At 36.7% G+C, this 20,328-nt stretch overlaps 1 protein-coding gene across 3 annotated transcripts in view; it reads left to right on the forward strand.

The window, feature by feature from the left end:
- The window catches only part of BIRC6 (baculoviral IAP repeat containing 6), a 177,673-nt gene that overhangs the window by 83,169 nt on the left and 74,176 nt on the right, over window positions 1-20,328 (forward strand). For 2 of the 3 annotated variants that reach the window (XM_058021451.1, XM_058021452.1), the window contains exons 47-57: window positions 2,914-3,089; window positions 3,634-3,730; window positions 3,903-4,097; window positions 5,961-6,161; window positions 6,784-7,063; window positions 9,539-9,795; window positions 10,949-11,057; window positions 11,572-11,793; window positions 14,722-15,502; window positions 16,384-16,527; window positions 18,233-18,362. In XM_058021451.1, the coding sequence (XP_057877434.1) occupies window positions 2,914-3,089; window positions 3,634-3,730; window positions 3,903-4,097; window positions 5,961-6,161; window positions 6,784-7,063; window positions 9,539-9,795; window positions 10,949-11,057; window positions 11,572-11,793; window positions 14,722-15,502; window positions 16,384-16,527; window positions 18,233-18,362 (2,592 nt within the window). The remainder of the gene's footprint in view (window positions 1-2,913; window positions 3,090-3,633; window positions 3,731-3,902; window positions 4,098-5,960; window positions 6,162-6,783; window positions 7,064-9,538; window positions 9,796-10,948; window positions 11,058-11,571; window positions 11,794-14,721; window positions 15,503-16,383; window positions 16,528-18,232; window positions 18,363-20,328) is intronic. The other variant, XM_058021450.1, reaches the window with a different exon arrangement.

Raw genomic sequence — 20,328 nt, forward strand, 5'->3', positions numbered from 1 at the left:
GAGTAACATGGAAGGTCTCTTGGGTGGTGAAATGTTTAAAACTTCTGCAGTCTCATAAGCTGGGTGTAGATGTGAAAGAATGTGTTACAGAAATGACAGGAAAAAAGAGAGAAGAAGCTAAAGGGGAACAGATGCATGAACAAAGCCCCTAATAGGAGGTGGGATACAGTAATTGAAACCAAACAGGAATGTGTTTGACATTTGAATTTGCTGAATCTCAGAATGCTTAATGTTAAAGGACCTCTGGAGATTGTCTAGTCCAGCCTTCCTGCACAAACTCAGAGCCACCTCAATTGAGAGCAGGTTGCTCAGTACCTTGGTTCAGTTGGGTTTTTGATTCCTCAGGGTTGGAAACTCCACAGCTGCTATGGGCACCCCGTTATAATGTTCAATCATTCTTAAAGTAGAAAAGCCTTTTTCTTATGTTTAAGTGGAATTTCCTGTATTTCAGTGTGTGGCCGTCAAATGCCTCTATGCGTGAATTAGGATGAGTCTTCTTTGTACAAGACACCTTACCTCAGTTATTTTATTTGCTATGTATTGGATGATTTTCCTTTTTTAAATCACTTTTGTAAAATAGAGATTACCATCATGTCCCTTTCATAGAGAACCTAAATTTTTCCTCTGTTTTATCAGAAATTGCATTGACATAATGTTCTAGGAGTTGCAGTCATATATTTTTGGGTGGGATCTTCCTGCTATGAACTAGTGAGGGACATGATGATACTTAGAAATCAAAGCTGCTGTTTGTCAGACATTTATCTGAGGTGCATTTTCTAAGAGAGACTGCCTATCTTTGTGACTTACTTGTGATGGTAGCATAGGATTTATTTGCACAAGGTAAACCAGTGGCTGAAATACCATGGATTTCTGCATGTGCAAAGCATTTTGCAGGAGGATAGACCAAGACCTGCACTCCATTTCAGGTGTAATAGTTGTAAGATTTTGTTCTCTTTATACTCATTTTCTTACTTTGAAGCAAGTTGCTCTGGCCTTTTCTGTGCTGCCTCTTTTAAGCAGATAGAAAACTTAACCAGTGCTACTATCAGGAAACAGTTACTTGTTCAGTGAGCCCTCATGATTAGACCAGTGGTTTATTATGAAAGCATGAAAGCAATTGAGGAGGAGATAGTTATCTCTAGTAGTCAAATTAAACAGGAGGCAGGGTTTGACAAGCCTGCATTGTGCTGTTGGAACTGTCCTGAAATTAATTCTAGAGCATCTCCTCCATCACTTTGGGTAGTTGGTGTCATATTGCAAATACACTATGAACACTGGAAGTAGTTTGTTCTGGGAATAGTGGTTTGTTCTGAGTGTGTGTTTTTTTGGAGTGAAATTCAGATATTCTTCTCAGCTTTGTCTTTCTAAATTACTGACTTTTGTCTGGCAGTTGTTCTGCATTTTTTAAGGACAGTTTGGAAAGATAGTTTTTTCAAAATGTTGTTCATTGAAACTAGTGTTCTGGGCCAGCTGATCCCTTTAATGGATTGTTTTTCCAAAGGATTTTTAATTCAGGTTATTGAAAATAATCTGTCCATGTATTTTGGGAAGATGTAACACAGCTATTTGTGGATTTAGTTCCTTCAAGAAAAACTATATTAAGCTCTCTCCGGACAATTTCTCTGAAAAAAACATTTTGCGGGACTGCAGCCAGGGTTACACAGGATCCAAAAATCAATTATCAGCATATAGTAATAAATATGTAATAACTAATGCAGTATGGAAAGGTACTACTAGGATAGGTAAACAAGATGTCTGCAAATGTTACTGATAGGTAGTGGCTCTGATGTCAACATTTATGCTAATAGTGTTAATTTACTGCATCTGGCAAGCCAGCTTGTCAGGATCCAGGATGGCCCTGAGTAATTCACTTGTCACATGAATTTAAACATTTTCCATTCTTGTTTTCCTCTTCTGACCGTTGTGTCTGTTTCATTAGGGTTTTATGTTTTGTAAATGACAAACTGTGAAAATCATACCAGTAACAGTATTCACCTCCTGTCCTATCTTGTCCTTAGCTGAAGGTCCTCCCTCACAGCAAATCCAGCTCACTTGACTTCAGCTCTGTCATTCATTCCATTTAATTTTTCTTGGCTGGACAGAGGATGGGTCTTAGGACTGCTTTATTTGTTGCTCTGCATGCATTGCTTATCAGTATTTGCTTTCTTGGCAGTTTAAAAATGACCAAACACCTGGCAGTTCTCTTGCCAAAAGGTTTAAGACATGCTCCAAAGATCACTTGAGCACCTTGATTTTTATTATTATTTGTTCATACAGCTTCAATTTCTCTGAATGGGACAGAATTATTCTGTGGTTGTCTTACATTTAAATCTAAGACCACTTTTAACAGCTCTTCCAGATCACAGTCATATGATTGTAAGACAGTTGTATTTATGGAAGTAGTCTCTTCCATGAGAAGATCAGTGTTTTGCTTTCTGTCTGTAATCTCAGCAATGTGTAGTCAATATTGCTGATAATTGATATTCAGAAAATTTTCCTGAATAAATCCTGAGCTTTAATAATGAGAAACAGAATGCCAGGAGAGGTATTTCCGATAGAAATATATGTGTTAAATATTTGGGGAGGTTTTGGGCAGCACAAGGGCACTTTATTATCAGAAAAAGATCTTAAATGTCAGTTGCTTCTTGCTAGGAGTGATTCCAATCCTTGTAGTTACCCTGTTTCCTTCACCAATTACACTCATTTTTATGGTCTGATTTGATTTAAATTTCCTGACTTCCTGGGTCAAGTCTTCCTATCTGGGAATTGTAAGTCATGTGATCCTGAAAGCTGGTCCATTTTTACTTGGTAAAATCCATGTGAACATTTGAATATTCTTGAGTTCTCTTAATGTACTATTAATGGTTTGTTAGATCTCAGTTTGTGACCTTTGAACTGTCTGCTTTTGTTTAGGTGCAAGTGGCTTACATCTGACTAAACATGAGAACTTTCATGGTGGCTTAGATGCAATATCAGTTGGAGATGGGTTATTCACTATCCTGACAACACTTAGTAAGAAAGCAACAACAGTTCAAGTGATGCTTCAGCCTATTCTTACTTACATGGCCTGTGGGTACATGGGAAGGCAGGTAAGTTCCCTGAGGCTTACTGTGCTTCAAGGTAGTTGATTCTGTAATCAGTAGTAAGGTCAGAAAACTAAAGTATTGCTATGTAAAAGAAATTTTAACATTTTTACAGCCTCACTTCATTTGGGTGCTGAAGTTTGGAAGCCTTTCTCTGTTGCCTGTGGTAGAGGGAAAGAATTTTCTATAAGAACATTTTGACATTCCTGTAAATGTTTCTGGCTAAAGGCTTGAAGATGGAACAGATATTTTATTATGTGCAAGTGAGAAGCACATTTATTGTGGCTATTTTAATGCTCATTACTCATATTTCTGTGAAGATGCTCACCCCCTGAGCTGGAGCTTTTCCATACCCCAAAGACTTTTCCTGTGTGAGGAATGGAACCATGTGGAACATGGCATTGTATATGGTGGCAGAGAGATTAGCTGTGGTGGCATTTCTTCCCTGGTAGTTTTGCCTACTAAAAGGGGAGGCTGAGAGCTGTTACTTGAATTTCTACTGTACTAATTTTGTATGAAACCATGTAATTCTTAATTTATTTTCTTCTAGGGTTCTCTTGCCACATGTCAGTTATCTGAGCCACTGCTCTGGTTCATTTTACGAGTGCTGGATACAAGTGAGGCCCTGAAGGCTTTCCATGATATGGGTAAGAATGTCTTCTCTTTAGCCACATCAGATAAAGAGTTTGATTTAGATTTTTTTGGCACTTAGAGTACATAAATGTGTTGACATGTATTATTAAACAGGCCTTTGCTTGTGTGGAATCTGTTGTGTGCTCCTGAGCAGTATTTTTTTCTCCGTGCCCACATTATACACAGGTGGTGTTCAACTTATCTGCAACAACATGGTGACAAGCACAAGAGCTATTGTTAACACAGCAAGAAGCATGGTTTCAACTATAATGAAATTCCTGGATTCTGGTCCCACCAAAGCAACAGACAGCAGTTTGAAAGCCAGAGTGCTTGCTTCTGAGCCTGATAATGCAGAAGGAATTCACAATTTTGCACCATTGGGTGAGTAGTGCTGCTTTGTCTTAGATTAATACCTACTAGAATTTCAATGTGTATCAAGTTCTTAACAAAAAGTAATGCAATAGTGTCAAATGTTCCAATACTACTAAATCATCTCTTGAGAGGGGTTGCTGATGTTTCAGGGTAATGTTGAGGCATGAGGTTAGTCCCCTCCACCACAGGTAGTAAGACTTCATGTGGACAGGGGAGAGAAGGAGAGGGAGTGAACTGTGTCTAATTAATACATCAAAGTGAGCCCCTTTCTCCTCCCCTGGGTCAGGAGATGCCTGGTTCCAGCCCACCATCTGCCTTAGACATAATGAGACTCAGTAACTTCTCTTAAGGCACATCAATTTTGGTGGAGTTTGTACAGAATCATGGCATGGTGGGATGATAGTGAATGAGCCTGAGCTCTGTGAAGCTGGAGCTGATATTGCTGATGATGCTCTCATATCTGCTTCTGACTGCTCTCATGTGACCTGCACAAGCATTTGTTAGAATTTCAGGGCTGTTTTGATAGCAATACAATGGCTGCCAGTTAACTAAAATGTGTGTGTTTTAAGAGGTGGTGGTACTGCGATATCTTACCAAGGCTTTCCTTTTCAGTACTAGTGTCTTTGTTTTCTGTTGCTGCCCACTGGCCTGGTGCAGCCCTTGAATGCATTCATGCAGTTTGTCTCACTGAGCAAAGGGGATTAATCTTAAAATTTCTGGAGACATTGTTGAACGAGAAAGCAGTCCATTCAGTCCTGTGATTCAGATTTAAGAGTGTCAAAAAGAATGGCATTGTGAAAGACAATAAAAAAAGGTTTATTTGGTAGAATAGGGACCACTGGAAATCTTCTACTTTGCTCTTCATAAATTTCTGAATGGTAAATTTAGGAATCCTGCACACGTTCATTCTTTTTTACTTTAAACAATAAAAATCCTAATCATGTGTGGTGGTAGGTTCTTGCCTACCTTATCTTCCAGCTTATAAAGTGCTGCAGTTCTTGATATTCTGCCATGAGGGCATCTCTCTTAATATTTAAGTTTCAGTCAGGAGTGTGCTTTTAAAATTAACCTTCTGGTTACCCTCACTTAGTACATTCTAATTCCCATCATTTGGTAGTCTATGTAGCACATTCTGATTCTCATCATGTGGTTATTCTCTGAGATGGGCTCAATTCATTTTGGGATGAAAGTTTATCAATGTCCAGCTGCTGCTAGACATTTAGTTGTGGGGTCAGGCTGTAGCTACTTTACAGTAAAACACCCCAAGTACCTGGAGTTTGGAACAGCTCAAATCTGGTCTTGTATGCCGTATAACCTGCTAAGGAAGACAGCCTACATCTTCCTTCATCATTCTTAACTTGTGCTAGGAGTAGAAAAACAAGCAGCAACTGTGTTCAGGTTGTTTTTTTATTCTGACAATTTTTTTTTAGGAAAGGGTTTTCATGTGAAACTTTTTAAAAGAAAAAGGGTTGCAGAAATTGGCTTTAAATTAATTTGTTATTTTAGTATTTAAAATGTGTTACCTGTGATTTAACTGAGTTCAAGTTCTAAGCATGCTGTTTAACCTGCGCCTTTCTATTTGGTTTGATTTTTGTCATGTACTCTTGAGAGTAAGTTTAGAATTTTGGCAGCAGTTTTCCCCTAGCAAATCTCAAGGACATACATATGCATGAGGTATGTAAGCTGCCTATTTAAAACAGCTCAGAGTAAAAGAAGAGTAACTGGGCGGTGGGCATTAAATATGGAATATTACTGATAAAGCAGAAGAGATTAAACAGGAAAAATAAGATATTTTCCACAGTTCGGGTTGTAAAGTAATCTGGGTTTTATTAATAAACATTAATAATCAATGTTAATGGTGCTGTTTTGAAGGTTCAATCACCTCAAGCAGCCCCACTGCCCAGCCTGCTGAAGTGCTGCTGCAGGCTACTCCTCCCCACAGACGGGCTCGCTCTGCTGCATGGTCATACATATTTTTACCTGAGGAAGCTTGGTGTGACCTCACAATTCACCTTCCTGCAGCTGTGCTGCTCAAGGAGATCCACATCCAGCCTCACCTGGCCTCTCTGGCAAGTAAGTAGATTCACTGATGTTGATGCCAGTTGAAAAATTTGAAGGTTGGGATACAATACAAAGAGTGTAATCAGAGGAACTGAAGCTGTGAAGTTGTTTGAGTAATGCCTGTAAAATAAGTTTGAAAAGCTTGCAAATTCTGCTTTCCTTGAGAACAGAAGTCCCTCCCTCTGCTCGTTTTCTGGTGCAGTAGATGTCATGTGCCATTCATGTTAAATATGTCAAAAAACTTTGTCATGCTCACCAAAACCCAGTGAGAAAGTGATATTGGTCGAGGCTCTTCAGGCAAAATGCTTGTGTATGGTAGTTGGGAAAAAGCATGAGATTTTCAGCTCTTGCTGTTGTAACCCTGATAGGGATACAGTGTTTTCAGTGACAGGACTATTCTTCCTCTGAAGTCTTTGAAATAAACTGTATATACCATGTATCAAAATGCTTGTTCTTTTTGACATGTACCGTCTCCCAGGTGAAGTTCTCCAGCTGCAGTTCTGTAGTAGTGTCTGCCTGAGACCATTTCAGTCATTCTGTTCTCTGAATTTTAAGTGTTGACTGTGTAGCCATGATGAAGACAAACTGGTACAGATTTTAAAACAGTGTCAAACCTTCTTATCTTACTCCGTAGCTTGCCCTTCATCAGTGTCTGTTGAAATAAGTGCGGATGGTGTCAATATGTTACCTTTGTCTACTCCTGTTATCACGAGTGGTCTCACCTATATAAAAATCCAGCTGGTAAGAGCTGAAGTTGCCTCAGCTGTCTGCCTCCGTCTCCATCGTCCTCGGGATGCCAGCACCCTGGGGCTCTCTCAGATCAAACTGCTGGGCCTCACTGCCTTTGGAAACACCTCCTCTGCCACTGTCAACAACCCCTTCCTTCCCTCCGAGGACCAGGTCTCCAAAACGAGGTAAGGCTCCAGTGTCAGGGGACAGCTTGTGCCCGTTCATGGTTTAGTGTTCGGGCTTTTTATGGTGTTCGCTTCTCTGAGTCAGATCTTTCAGTAGCAAATTCTTCCTCCTTTCTTTTCCAGTATGAAAGGATGTTGATGCAGGGCAACCCCAGCGTAGGGAATAATGTGCTCTAACTCTATAATTTCAATAGGCTGAACAACTGCTTTATTAAGCTGTGTTATATTACTCTAATACTATACTGAAGAGATACTATGTTACAATGGTACTTAAGAAAAACCTGACCGTGTCTGAGACAGTCAGGACACAGCTGTGACCCAATTGGCCTGTCAGTCCAAACAACCATCACCAGAATCCAACTAACAAATCACCTTTGGTAAACAATCTCCATAACACATTCCCCATGTGCCAAACAACAGGAGCAGCAAGTAGAGATAAGAGTTGTTTTCTCTTCTGCTCTGAGCTTCTCACTGCCTTCCCTAGGAAAAATCGTGGGAGAGAGAACCATGCCTCTCTCTGTTCAGAGAATGTGAATAACACATCAGAAAAAATAAGCAATGCTTCTGCCTTCTTTAGTAGCATGCTTAGTCTGCAGATGTAAAAGGGAATGTTTTGTCCCTGCAATGACGAGAGAATATAAAGCACGGGAGAGCATTTTGAGTTGCATTTTTTGTTTTTAATGGGTAGGCAGTTGTCAAAAAAAATGGAGTTCCAAAATACTTCATATCCTTACAGAAGTCATCAGAGTTACATAAGTATTGGAGCAGGAGTAGAAGTAGAAGAATGCAATGTTTTGTGGAAGTCATATCTAATATTGCTGTTTGCAAACATTTCAGAAATAGGAGCTGAAGGTTCTTACAATTCTGGCATATCAGCAAGATTTCTTTTCAAAAGCGTTTATTTGGTTAGGTGGCATTTTGAGTTTCTTACTCATTTTAAAAATAAAAACAAGTGAACACTTTAAGAATTTTTTTAAAGTGTCAGCATTTTCCAACATTGAATTTCATTTACAGGAAGGATTTCTGACATTTCCTGGCTCTTAAATTTATCTTACTAAGTTGTAAAAAACTCATTAATTTTAAATATTTAATCTTTAAATCTTAATGGTTATATATTTGAAGAGAACATGGGAAAGTTTTGAAAACCTTTCTTTTGCAGGGGAAAATTTTGAGAGCATAAGTAAATTTAGAGAACATGAATACTTTAGCTTTGCATTTATAAAAGCTGTATAACTGAAATTGGTCTTTGCTCTTAAATAGAAGTGAAGAAAATTACTGTAGCCAAATTATACTGTTTTTATTTAAGAAAAGGTTGTTATAAAGTCACACAAGAATAACCAGCATCTAAAGAAAGGTCAATGTATGTTCTTCATTTCTTGAAATATTTTATTGTGGCTTTCAACTTAATGTTGTAAGTATATCAGTAAAACAGTGATAGTAATGTGAAACATATATTCAATAAAATTGGCATAAATTTTATTTTAGACATAGCAGAGAACTTGCTCTTTTTTTATTAATGAATCCAATTGATTTAGGAGTAAGTGATTTCTGAAATTAAATTGTAAGCCTAATTTAGGATCTGTAATTAAGTTGACATTTTTTAAAACTGTGGTAAAGGTTAGTTGTCAAAACAACTTGCTAGTTGAGAACATGTCAGTGAAAGATGGCATTTATTTCACATACAGCTTAGATTGCCATCTTGTTCACGATTCTAGTTTAAATAGTATTGTGGTGTAAAGTCTAATAGATGTGTTGCCAAATTGATTTATTACAATAGGTTTATTTCTCAGGATTTATTATTAAAAGAACTTCTCAACAATTTTGTCAAAGAATGAGAGACATGAGGGAAATGTAGTAGCTAACACATTTTTAATTCCTGTGCTTTTTCTAGATGTATTTTAAATCAGGTTCCCTAGGGTTCATGTAGTTTATTGTAAATATGTATGATCTAAAAGTTTGTAATGTCAGGGAAGTTGTGCAGGTGTATAATTTTAATGCCAACTACTGTTGCACTTTCACTCATTTGATGTAAATAAAAACAATACACAAGCAAACAAAACCCAACAAAGAAGAAAAAAAACAAACAACAATCCATAAAACCAAACCTTCCCCACACCCATCTCCATATATAAACACCTTCTCTTTCATCCTTCCCTCAACAGGGAAGGATTTCTTCCTATTGGAAGAAATATGTATGTGAATTGAGAAATCTTGAAAAACCTTAGTAATAAAACTAAGGCAGGCTCTTAACTCATTCTGTCCACAGACCCTGCCTTTCTTATATTCTTAATCCAATGATTGCAACAGCATTGCTAATGTGTATTTCATTGTGGTCTTGAATTCAGTCATTTGCTTTGCTCAGATGATGTTTGATCATGTCACAGAAGTTTTCTGCACTACTTGTCCTGTAATCTAATACAGGTAAGTAATGCAATAAAATAATACATTAGCTCATTTTTCTGTTTTCCTTTTCAGTATTGGATGGTTAAGATTATTACACCACTGCCTCACTCACATAAGTGATTTGGAAGGAATGATGGCCAGTGCTGCAGCACCCACTGCTAATCTGTTGCAGACATGTGCTGCTTTACTAATGTCCCCTTACTGTGGGATGCATTCTCCCAACATTGAGGCTGTGCTTGTGAAAATTGGGCTTCAGTCCACCAGAATTGGCCTAAAATTGATTGACATTCTTCTAAGAAACTGCTCAGCATCAGGGAGTGATCCTGCAGGTGAGTGCAGTGTATTTCTTTTCAGTTGCTGCTTAAAAGCATTGCTTGTATAAAAGTACAAATTCAGTGTATTTACATGATGCTTTCTGATTCTGAGCCTGGGTTGCTCATTGTGCTTTGTTGGGCTTCCAAGTATCACAGTCTTTGTATGTGGGTAGTCCTGCCATGATAAAGCAGTGCTCCCAGAGTTGTTTGGTTTTTCATAATTAGATGGGTGTTTTGAAGACAGCGTAAGATGCACAGTGTATCCTAAATGCCTCTTACTTTAGACACTGCATGCTGATGTTTTAAAATAAAGAGTACTGCCACAAATGCTGCTAAGGAGAATGCAGCAGAATTTGGGCAGCAGTAGTCTGTAAAACAGTATGAATTTTGAACACCTGAATATTCTGAGTATTTTCAACATTGAAAATATTTATGTGTAGAGGTACATAATGAAGATATAATTACGTTCTATGTCCCACAGTAAAGTATTGCAGAAGCTGTTCTGTTAGTGAACTGGGGGCTTTATAATTATGGTTTCATACCACTTTGCTGTTTTGTAGTTCCTAAATGAAAGAAATTCAATTGTTCCTGTTTTGAGGTTGCTACCAGAAAACACTCTTTGTAAAATGGCTTCCATTACTTCTTTTGCTATGAGTTAGTGCTTCAGCATAGACTTCTCTCTTTTGCTGCAATGTTGTTAGATAGGAAAGTACTTTGTGGCAGAGTAGAGGATAAACACAGTGAGGAGAAGCTGAATAGGAAATAATCTGTGGAAATCTTCAGCTGTAATCCCATTGATGGAAATTGGAGTTAAATAAGCTTTCATTTTGAAAAAAAGTGTTTGCTTCTGTAAAGCAAGAGGTTTGACAGCTCTTTTGGAATTAGTCATGTCTTTTTGGAATATGTTGAAGAATACCCTGCTATAAGTTCTGTATCTGATAGATGTTGTAATGGCTTTTCATTTCATAGTAAAGATGAACATTGGACATACAAAATGTGCAGTTTTGAAACAGTGATGTGTATAGGAATTTCATCCTTATGTTAATGGGGAAACTTAATTCAATGTTACTATTGCAATTCTGTAATAATGTCATTAGTACACTTAAAAAATATGTATGTAAGTACTTCTGTTATTTCCCCTCCCCTTTTTTTTTTTGAATGCGGCAAGATCTGAATAGCCCTTTACTGTTTGGAAGATTAAATGGTCTCTCTTCTGACTCCACAATAGACATTCTTTATCAGCTTGGAACAACTCAAGACCCTGGAACAAAAGATAGGTAATGCTATTTGGGTTGTCATATGGAAGCATATTCAAAAAATAACCTGCTAAACAGTGGCTTGATATTAGTTCACAAAACCAAACATTTTTGGAATCTCATTGTTAGGAAGTAACATGGAAGTGCAGAAATCTGAATAAGCTCTCCCAGTTTTCTGTTCTAGCTCTTTTCATCCTTTTCAGGGAATGCTCTCTTTGTCCCTCTATTTCTGCTCTTATAAATGTGATAAAACTTTGAGAGAAAAGTCAGTTGAAAAACAAATAGTCAGAACTTAAATACCTGCTATATTTTCTTTTTCTGTCAAAGGTTCACATTTGGCTGTCCAAGATAAGTTTTTTTTTTATTAAATTTTGCCCTGATCTGAGTCTTGAGAAAAAAGAGCTTGAGCTCACTCTCAAGCTTTACATCAAAGAAAGATATAAACATGTAAATTGGATTACAAAAAACCCAGCAAGCTGATTTGACCTCTGTTTCTTTTCTCGTTTATAATATGCAGCATCATCTTGTCTTCCAGAATTCAAGCATTGCTGAAATGGGTCAGTGATTCTGCAAGAGTTGCAGCTATGAAAAAAAGTGGCCGGGTCAGCTACATCTGTCCCAATAGCTCAACCAGAGAGTATGGGCTGCTGATGCCATCCCCTTCCCACCTGCATTGTGTGGCAGCAATTCTGTGGCATAGTTACGAATTGCTTGTTGAATACGATTTGCCAGCGTTGTTGGACAGGGAGCTCTTTGAGTAAGTAAAGCAAAGTTTAGCACCACGTTATTTTTGTAATTAAATTGTTTTGTTCATGGATGTAATACAACTTGAAGGGCACTTATTGTGAAATAGTAGTGGAAAGTGAAGCTAATTGATAGAATGGATAGCTAAACAAACAAATGGATACCTATCCAAACAGATCGTTTTGTAGTTCTAAACTCAAAGCTGCACTTGACATATTCCAGGTATAATTGTGTTTAAAGACCCAAAAATCTGAAATGAGACAGGAAGTCCATGTGTATTTTTGCATATATGTGAAAGGTAAGCTGGTTCATGGTTTCATTCATGAGGTTTTTTAATGGACTGTTCTTGCTGAAATTGTTTGCAGTAATTTTCACAGTAGATGTAAGTGATCTTCATTAGGATGCTGTTACCGAAGCATTATTTTATTTGTCTCAGTATCCAGTATCTATAACTGAGAGGTGGGAAGGTGGTAATGTTTTCTTGGAGTTGTCACTTCTGGTTAGCTGGACTTGAAAGAAATGAATGCACAAAATCTGGAGTGAATCTTAAACTATGAACTTGCTTCATTTTGATGCATTCTAAAGAGAAGTTCACCCTAAACACCAAATGTATACTCTTAGCGACTCCCAAAATGAAAATATAGGATATAGTATTTGCAATTTATGTTGTTTAAATGGAAGAGATAGTTAAACAAAACAGAAAAGCCTCATAACACTTTTTTCACGTTTTATAGGAAAATGGCTTTTAGTTAAGGGATATAGCATTAGGCATCTTTGATTTGTACTGTTGAATGCAGCTGCAGTTAATAAAGGGATCTTTGCACATGGTTTTGTTGTTGGTTTTAGGAAACCTTCATATTTTTTCACAAGCAGTCTCATTTAAGCATAGTCAAACATTTAAAGCACTGTCAAGTGTGTAAGTTACGGTTACAGGTACAAGCATGTGGAACTCTTACATTACTTGGAAACAAGACAATTTCCAAAGACTCTTCAGTGATACAGTGATGTAGATAAATTTTAATTCAAAATGAGCTTGTTCATCATGGGAATCTGTTTAAGGATTTTAAATTGCAGGTCAATTAGTCCTTTTAGCAATACACTTTAACAGAAACACATTTTAACATTTGAAAAGGAAAAGCTCTAATAAAAATGGACTTTCCAAAATGGACAGCCCAATTAGATTTATATAAAATCTATATATAAAGTTGGTTTCACAGCTGAGTTCCTGTCTTTTGGAGGAAAGTGTCTTGTTTTCATTACAGGGAGAAATGATAGTTTATACCTAGTTTGAGTATGCAAGTTCTAATATGACCCTGTTCCCCTACCTCCTGCCAGATATAAAACTATCACTCATGTAGGCCACCATCTGGGGCAAATGATAAAATATATTCTTTAATAAATATAAGAGCTTTTTTGTCAGAGTTATATGGGCAAATATTTTTTCTGATAAAAGTAACTTTTCTTGTGTATTCATTTTCTTTGGTATTGTAACTTTTGAAATATTGTAATGGATTCTAGCTATAGCTCCAAGTTTCTCCTTCATGTGATAAATCACTTTGTTCTTGGAAATATTTTCCCATCATCCCCTTTTTCCATTTCAGTATTTTTGCTTTGGCCAATGGATGCTAATCCCATAGTTATTTTTAAATATGTATTTAGAAAAAAAACTTATTTTTCATAGAGCATGAACTCATGCTGAAGATGTTAGCATTTGGATTGTGTTAATATATATTTGGAGAAGAGTTAAGTGTAGCTTTACTACATGTGGACTTTTGGAAATTGTGGCTGTCTTCCCAGAGTTATAGATCATTTAGCCACTGAGATGAGTTTTCTGTTGGGGAGGGGTTTTATCAATCTTTGACTGTGATAAATCCAACTTTGGGTTAGACCCAGAGAGTTCCTTCAGTTCCTAGAATGCCCTTAGACTAAACACAGAATAACATTTCCATCCAGAAGAAGGGAAAACAATCCTTGCCTTCAAATGGGGAATGCAAGATACAATAATACATCCAAATTTAATTTAAAAACCTAGCATTGAATGGCATGAAGTGCATGTTCACTTCTGTGTGTAAATGTTAAGATAATGTAACATCTGTGGTGTCAAGGTACTGTGAATGCAGTTTGGAAAAGTGGTTTTGTTTTAAAGTACTTCACATACTCTGGACAAGTCTGTGTGAAGAAATTATCATTTTACTTTACAATTCCCCTTTCTGAAATTTAGGCTGGATAACAGGAGCTAAATTAGCTTCTGCACTCAAATGGCTTGGATTAGCATTCAAGCAGATAGTAGTACTTGGATGTGATGCCAAAGGTAGGTAGGACTTTAGAATAGCTGAGGAATAATTCTGTTGTTAATTTGTGTCCTAAAATTATGTCAAGTAAGGATAAGAAGGGTGTGTTGTCCAAGCAACAAGGTTGTTGCTGCTTTCATTTCTTTTGCAGCGTCTTTAAGAAAATCCCTAATAAGGGAAATTTTCAAAAATTTTGGAACATGTTAAACTACTTTCAGTTCTTACAAGGAATTGAGACCTTCATGTAAATGACTTTTGTACACACGCATAGGATCATGTGTGTGACCCTAACAGCTGCAGCTTGGAGAATTGACAGCACAAAGAGGTTGCAGTTGGTTAAAAGTGGATGAGATGTATGACAACTGTTGAAAGACTGAAATCTGGTTTTTGTGTGCAGCTGAATTGTATCTATTTAAAATACAGTATGGTGAAAAAAATTTAAGCATGCAGTTGAGAAATGCTTTTTGTGGGTAATCAGCATCCTGCTGATATTGTGATCTAAAAGAAGCTTCCAAGTTCAGCATGGAGTGTTTCACATTAGCTTCTGTAATAGTAAATCATAAAAGTGCAAAAATGGTGTATGAACTAATGATAGAAAAGGAAAAATAACTGGCAGACTATGTATTGATACAATTTTCTGTCTTCTCCAGGTCACTGTTTAACTGGTCCATGTCTCTTCCTTGCAACATGGTTTTGAAGAAAGCTGTTGATAGCTTGCTTTGTTCCATGTGCCACATCCACCCAAATTATTTTTCCTTACTGATGGGATGGATGGGTATCACTCCTCCTCCAATGCAGTGTCAGCACAGACTGTCTATGACTGATGACAGCAAAAAGCAGGACCTTAGCTCATCTTTGACAGATGACTCTAAAAATGCACAAGCCCCTCTTGCACTAACAGAGTCTCACCTGGCTACTCTTGCTGCCTCATCTCAGTCTCCTGAAGCTATCAAGCAGTTACTGGACTCAGGTTTGCCTTCACTGCTTGTAAGAAGTCTTGCTAGTTTTTGCTTTAACCATACTTCCAGCTCTGACTGCACTGCACAATCAATGGATATCAGCCAGGACAGGCTCAGGAGGCACCATGTTCCACAGCACTTTAATAAAATGCCCATCACGGCAGACCTGGTTGCTCCTGTTCTCAGGTTTCTGACAGAAGTTGGCAACAGCCACATGATGAAGGATTGGTTGGGTGGCTCTGAAGTCAATCCATTGTGGACAGCACTTTTATTCCTGTTGTGCCATTCTGGTGCTACCTCTGGAGGACACAATATGACGGCACAGCAGAGCAGTGCAAGGTCCAGCTCTCTTTCTTCAACTGTGACCACAGGATTGACCACTCAGCAGCGGACAGCAATTGAAAATGCAACAGTTGCTTTCTTCCTCCAGTGCATCTCTTGCCATCCTAATAACCAGAGACTTATGGCACAGGTGAGAGAGAAGAATAATGTTTTAATGCTTTGAAAACTTTCTGTGTTTTTACCTTTCTTTATAATAACTTGGGGTTTTGTAAACTGTCATTGACTGGCAAAATTTATATTAAAATTGTTAGCTTGTTGATTTGAGTCTGAAACATATAAAAATGTTTTGGCATGGTTGTGCAGTCCTTTGTATAGATTTGTCTTCCTCTTGGTTTAAAGAAATAAACTTTTGACTGAACTCCAAAAGACTGTTTAAGTGGATAGGGCTAAACTTTTGTGAAATGGAATTTGAACAGCAAGCTTCACACATATTTTATATTAGTAACCTAAGGAGATTTCCTGGGAAGTTTGCTTGTGCAACCTGTGTCCAAGGAAATACAGGATATTGCAGAATATGGCTTTGCATTTGGCGTTCTAGAGCAGATTCAGCAATCTTTGTCACATTCATTAACCTTGCAGACCTAGCTGAATGCAAGTATAATGAAAAAATGCTTTTTCAGCATTAAAAATAATGATACTCTAGGAAGAAGTAGACTTCAGTAAAAAATTGAGTCAGTTCTTTGTTAATGGCTGGGAGTAATAATGCATTATGCCATGGGAAATGTTCACTTTAGGGATTCAAAAGCTGGTTTTATGACTACTTTATTTTCATTTCTTTTATCTTTTTGAGAAATCTATATGTTTACAATTACTTCGCTGGAGTCAGCGTTTTAAACTTTTATATTAAGGGCCTTATTTGCTGCTGGTGTTTTCTTCAGTGGTGCACATTTCTGAGCTGGTGTGGTAACTGGAAGTGGATCTCAGGCACTGCCTACTTTGGCTGTGTAGAGCTTTATTTTAAAGACCTAAATGTAGAAATATTTTAAACCTGATATCATTTTGCCTTCTCAGGTTCTCTGTGAATTGTTCCAGTCCTCTCCTCAGCGTGGGAACCTCCCAACCTCTGGAAATATTTCAGGATTTATTAGGAGGCTTTTTTTGCAGCTGATGCTAGAGGATGAGAAAGTGACTTTGTTTCTTCAGTCCCCTTGTCCAGTAAGAATTTTTGATACCATATGGTAAACGTGGGATAAATTTAGCCTGTGAATCTTAAGTCTGAGTATATTCAGCTTTGTTTGACATGTTAGCAGCTTTTTTCTGCTGTACACATGATGGAATTTTGGAAATGAAAGTACTGTTGAATTTTAACTCATCATTTTAGAAGGAAATTCAAGGCACTGTGCTACAATAACACAAAATATTTGTTGGAAATGTACTTCTTCTGAAGGATCTGACAACTGAAATTGATCTTACAGAAGGCTTTTTAATAGTACCCTTACACACTAGCAATAAATATAGATACAATATCTGTTCAGTAGTCCTTAGCAGTATCATTAAGGATCAGTCATAGTCAAAATTGGCAGACATGCTTCAGCAGTTAGCCAAAATGCCATGAATAGAGTCACAAATATGTGAATTAATTTATAAAGCAGATGTATGCTTTATGGTTCCACATGCTTCACTGGAACAGAATAACAATTGATGTCTGAAGTGCTCTCCATTGAAGGCTGTGACTAAAAAAATAGGGCAAAACCAGAAGTTTCTTTAAAAGATCTGATACTCCCAGATAAAGATACTCCAGAAAAAAGTATTTGCTGCTTTGGTTTTTGCATCTCAGAAGTAAAGCACTGCAGGAGAGAACATGAGAGGGAAACTGGATCAGATAGTATAAAATGGAAAAGGAGGCACAAATACAGTTTTAGCACAAACATTTAAATGTTTTAAATTGCTGAATAATTGTTAACAAGTTGATTGATAATGTCAAGGCAACATCAGTTACCAGATTTCTGTTATTTTACATACAACAGATTTTTACAGAACCTGTTATTAGATATGTAAAAGCAGAAAACATGTCATGAAATTGTCATAGTTCAGTTTCTTTTATTAAAAACATTGGGAAATTGTGTTCTTAGTGAGATGATTCTTCCTATAAGATGCAAAGAGAAACCATAAAAATAAAGTGGATGTACAGGATATACTTCTAGAATATCCAGCAACATAACCTTTCAAAGATTGATTCCTTATTTTTATCTTAAAAGTTCTTACCAAAACTGTTTTTCAGAAGCTCAGTTCTGGTTGTCAGGAAATAATTTTTTTACAATTGCATTGCACAATGATTAATTGGTCCTGTAAGTTCATATGCATAAAAAGGTCATCAGGGCTGTCTAAAATACATTATGGTAAAATATTTGCAATGTTTTGACTAGTAGTAACTTAGTTACTTGTCATAAAAACAAAAAGTAGATATTAAGTCTTGAATAAACTTGCTCCTCAAGTGAGAGCAACAGAAAAACATCATCTTTCTCTACTCTAAGTACGTTGTTATTTTTTAATATTTAGTTTCAAAGTTAAGATTTTGTTTCCTAAATAATGGCAAATCTTAGGCATGTGGTTTTTCTCTCATATTACAACTATGTAAAATGATTGGGTTTTTTAAAGCAAAGATGATATCATACTGTTTCTGGTCCTAAAAATATTGTAGGCTTTCAAAACAAATTATTTGGAGTTAAAAAGCTAAACATGTCCTAATTTGATGTATTTTTACTGTTTACCTCTGAAGTTGAAGGATATATTCGTTTTCTTTTTTAGCATACTAAGGATTTAGCTTTATCTAGCTGATGTGGCTTTATAAGAACATAGTGATTTAACTTATTTCTCAGTCTTAATGTCATAATTAATGTTGACTGTTTTTTCCTTTCAGCTGTACAAAGGTAGAATTAATGCTACTAGTCATGTAATTCAACATCCAATGTACGGAGCTGGACACAAATTTCGTACTCTTCACTTGCCTGTCTCAACAACTCTAGCAGAGGTTCTTGATCGTGTGTCAGGCAAGTTTGCAATAGTTCATGGTTTTGTTTTGCTTCTTTTTTAAATGCAGTTTAAAAAAAACTTACATTGTTTATTTGACCATACAAATTATACTGCAAATATCAGTATTTAAAACACACTATCTTTTATCCTTTCATTAAATTTCCCCAAATTTTGTCAGTTAATAGTCTGGAACTTAGTGGTACATCTCAAGGTGGAGATGTATGTCCTGTGAAAAGGACCTTGATAAGGGCTCCATCTAATTTCTGTGGTTATACATTTGTCTGCTCTATAAATATTTGCATTTGCTTACTAAATGAAAAATGAAAAGTATCATTTACTTTTAGATATTAATTTTAAAATTATGCTCAGTGAGAGGGTAATGTTATGGCATTAGTTAATTTACTTGTTTTTTAAATTTCAGTACTTTCAGTTGTACTATTTGAATATACACTGAGAGATGAATCTCTCACAGACCATAATATGGATTTTGACACCTAAATGGTAGACATCTTAATCTTAAAATGAATCCCACCTTTAATTTTAGTGGTTATTTAATACTTCAGGAAACAGAACTATATGTTAAAGATTATGGGAAATAATTTTTTAAAATTTAGTTAACAAGTAGAATTCATACTGAAGATGTCATCTCCATGCCAGAGCTCTCTAGGTAAAACCAGGCAAAAGGCAAGTTGATTCTCCTCTAGTAATAAATAGAATAAAAGTTGTTTGGACATGTTAAATGAAAAATCAGTTTTATACATGTCTAGTTTTAAAAAAAATAAATCCAGGACTTCCATTTTTACTCTTAAAATCTAGTTCTCAATAATACCAAAGAAAAGTCAAAGATTGTTAGAGCAATTATGTTTTTGTCAAATAGGAGATGATGTGCACTGAAGGGTGTGCTCTTAGTTGCCTGTTCATCTGACTAGATATGTATGCTCCTAGATGTAGGTTTACTTGATTGTGTACTTTGGAACTCAGGGTAGATCAACTTTTTATTTATGAGACAGGTTTTCATGGAGTTAAAAGCAACTATTGCTTTTTTATGTTTATGGAAAACTTTTACACTTACAAATTTGTTGGGCCAATTAACGTTACCTAACAAGCTGATAGGAGTACTAAAATATTATTTGGCAGAATACTAGAAAGGACAAGATGTGTTTTAGGATTTTAATAGAAAAATATCCATTCCTAGCTAAATGCTTGAATCTTATTTATCAAGGAATAGTTCACTATTTCTGATAGAATTCTGTATTTATTTACTGTCCAGAGAGTCATGTGTGAAATGTGACTCAGGTTTTTCTGACCACAAACTGCACAAGGATCTCATTACTGTAATGGGTGGGATGGTCACTTCCTATGAGGTAGGGATCAGTTGCTGAGCAGCGACATAAACTGTCCTGAGTAGCTGCCTTAGTGGTGCCTTGTTGTCAGCTTGGTAGCCAGTGCTAATAAGGTCTGGAGAGGAGAATGTGATGATGTGGTAGACTGTCATGTCTGAAATTGAAAATGGTGCTGACTTTGTAGAGCACCATAATTTAGGGTTTGCTGCTGCATTGTTGTGCCTTGGCTTTGTGGTTCTTGTATGGCATTCTAGGAGGTCCATGGTCAGGACAGAGTAAAGAAGGCTTGACTATAAGAGGAGCAAGCTGTGTGTTTAGGGTGAGAGAGAGAGAAGGGGTGGACTGGGGTAGAAAATAAAGAAAAGGCTGTCACCACTATAGCAATAGAAGTCATGAAGTTCCTGTTCAGAATCTGTCCATTGGGTTAACTTCTTTTTTCTTAAATTAATTAATTTTCTCAAATTAACCATTTCATACTTTCTGCATGAATAAGTCACAAGACCCATATTCATTTTGTACTTTTTTTCCCAACTTAAAAAAAAGAGAGGGGGAGAAAGGGGTCATGAAATCATTGATAGATCTGCTGCTTGCATCCCTTCACCATAGGAAAAAAATGTGCAGTACACAGTAGATAAGATTG

The sequence above is a fragment of the Melospiza georgiana genome, chromosome 3 (genome assembly GCF_028018845.1).
Source record: "Melospiza georgiana isolate bMelGeo1 chromosome 3, bMelGeo1.pri, whole genome shotgun sequence".
Taxonomy (NCBI): Eukaryota; Metazoa; Chordata; class Aves; order Passeriformes; family Passerellidae; genus Melospiza; species Melospiza georgiana.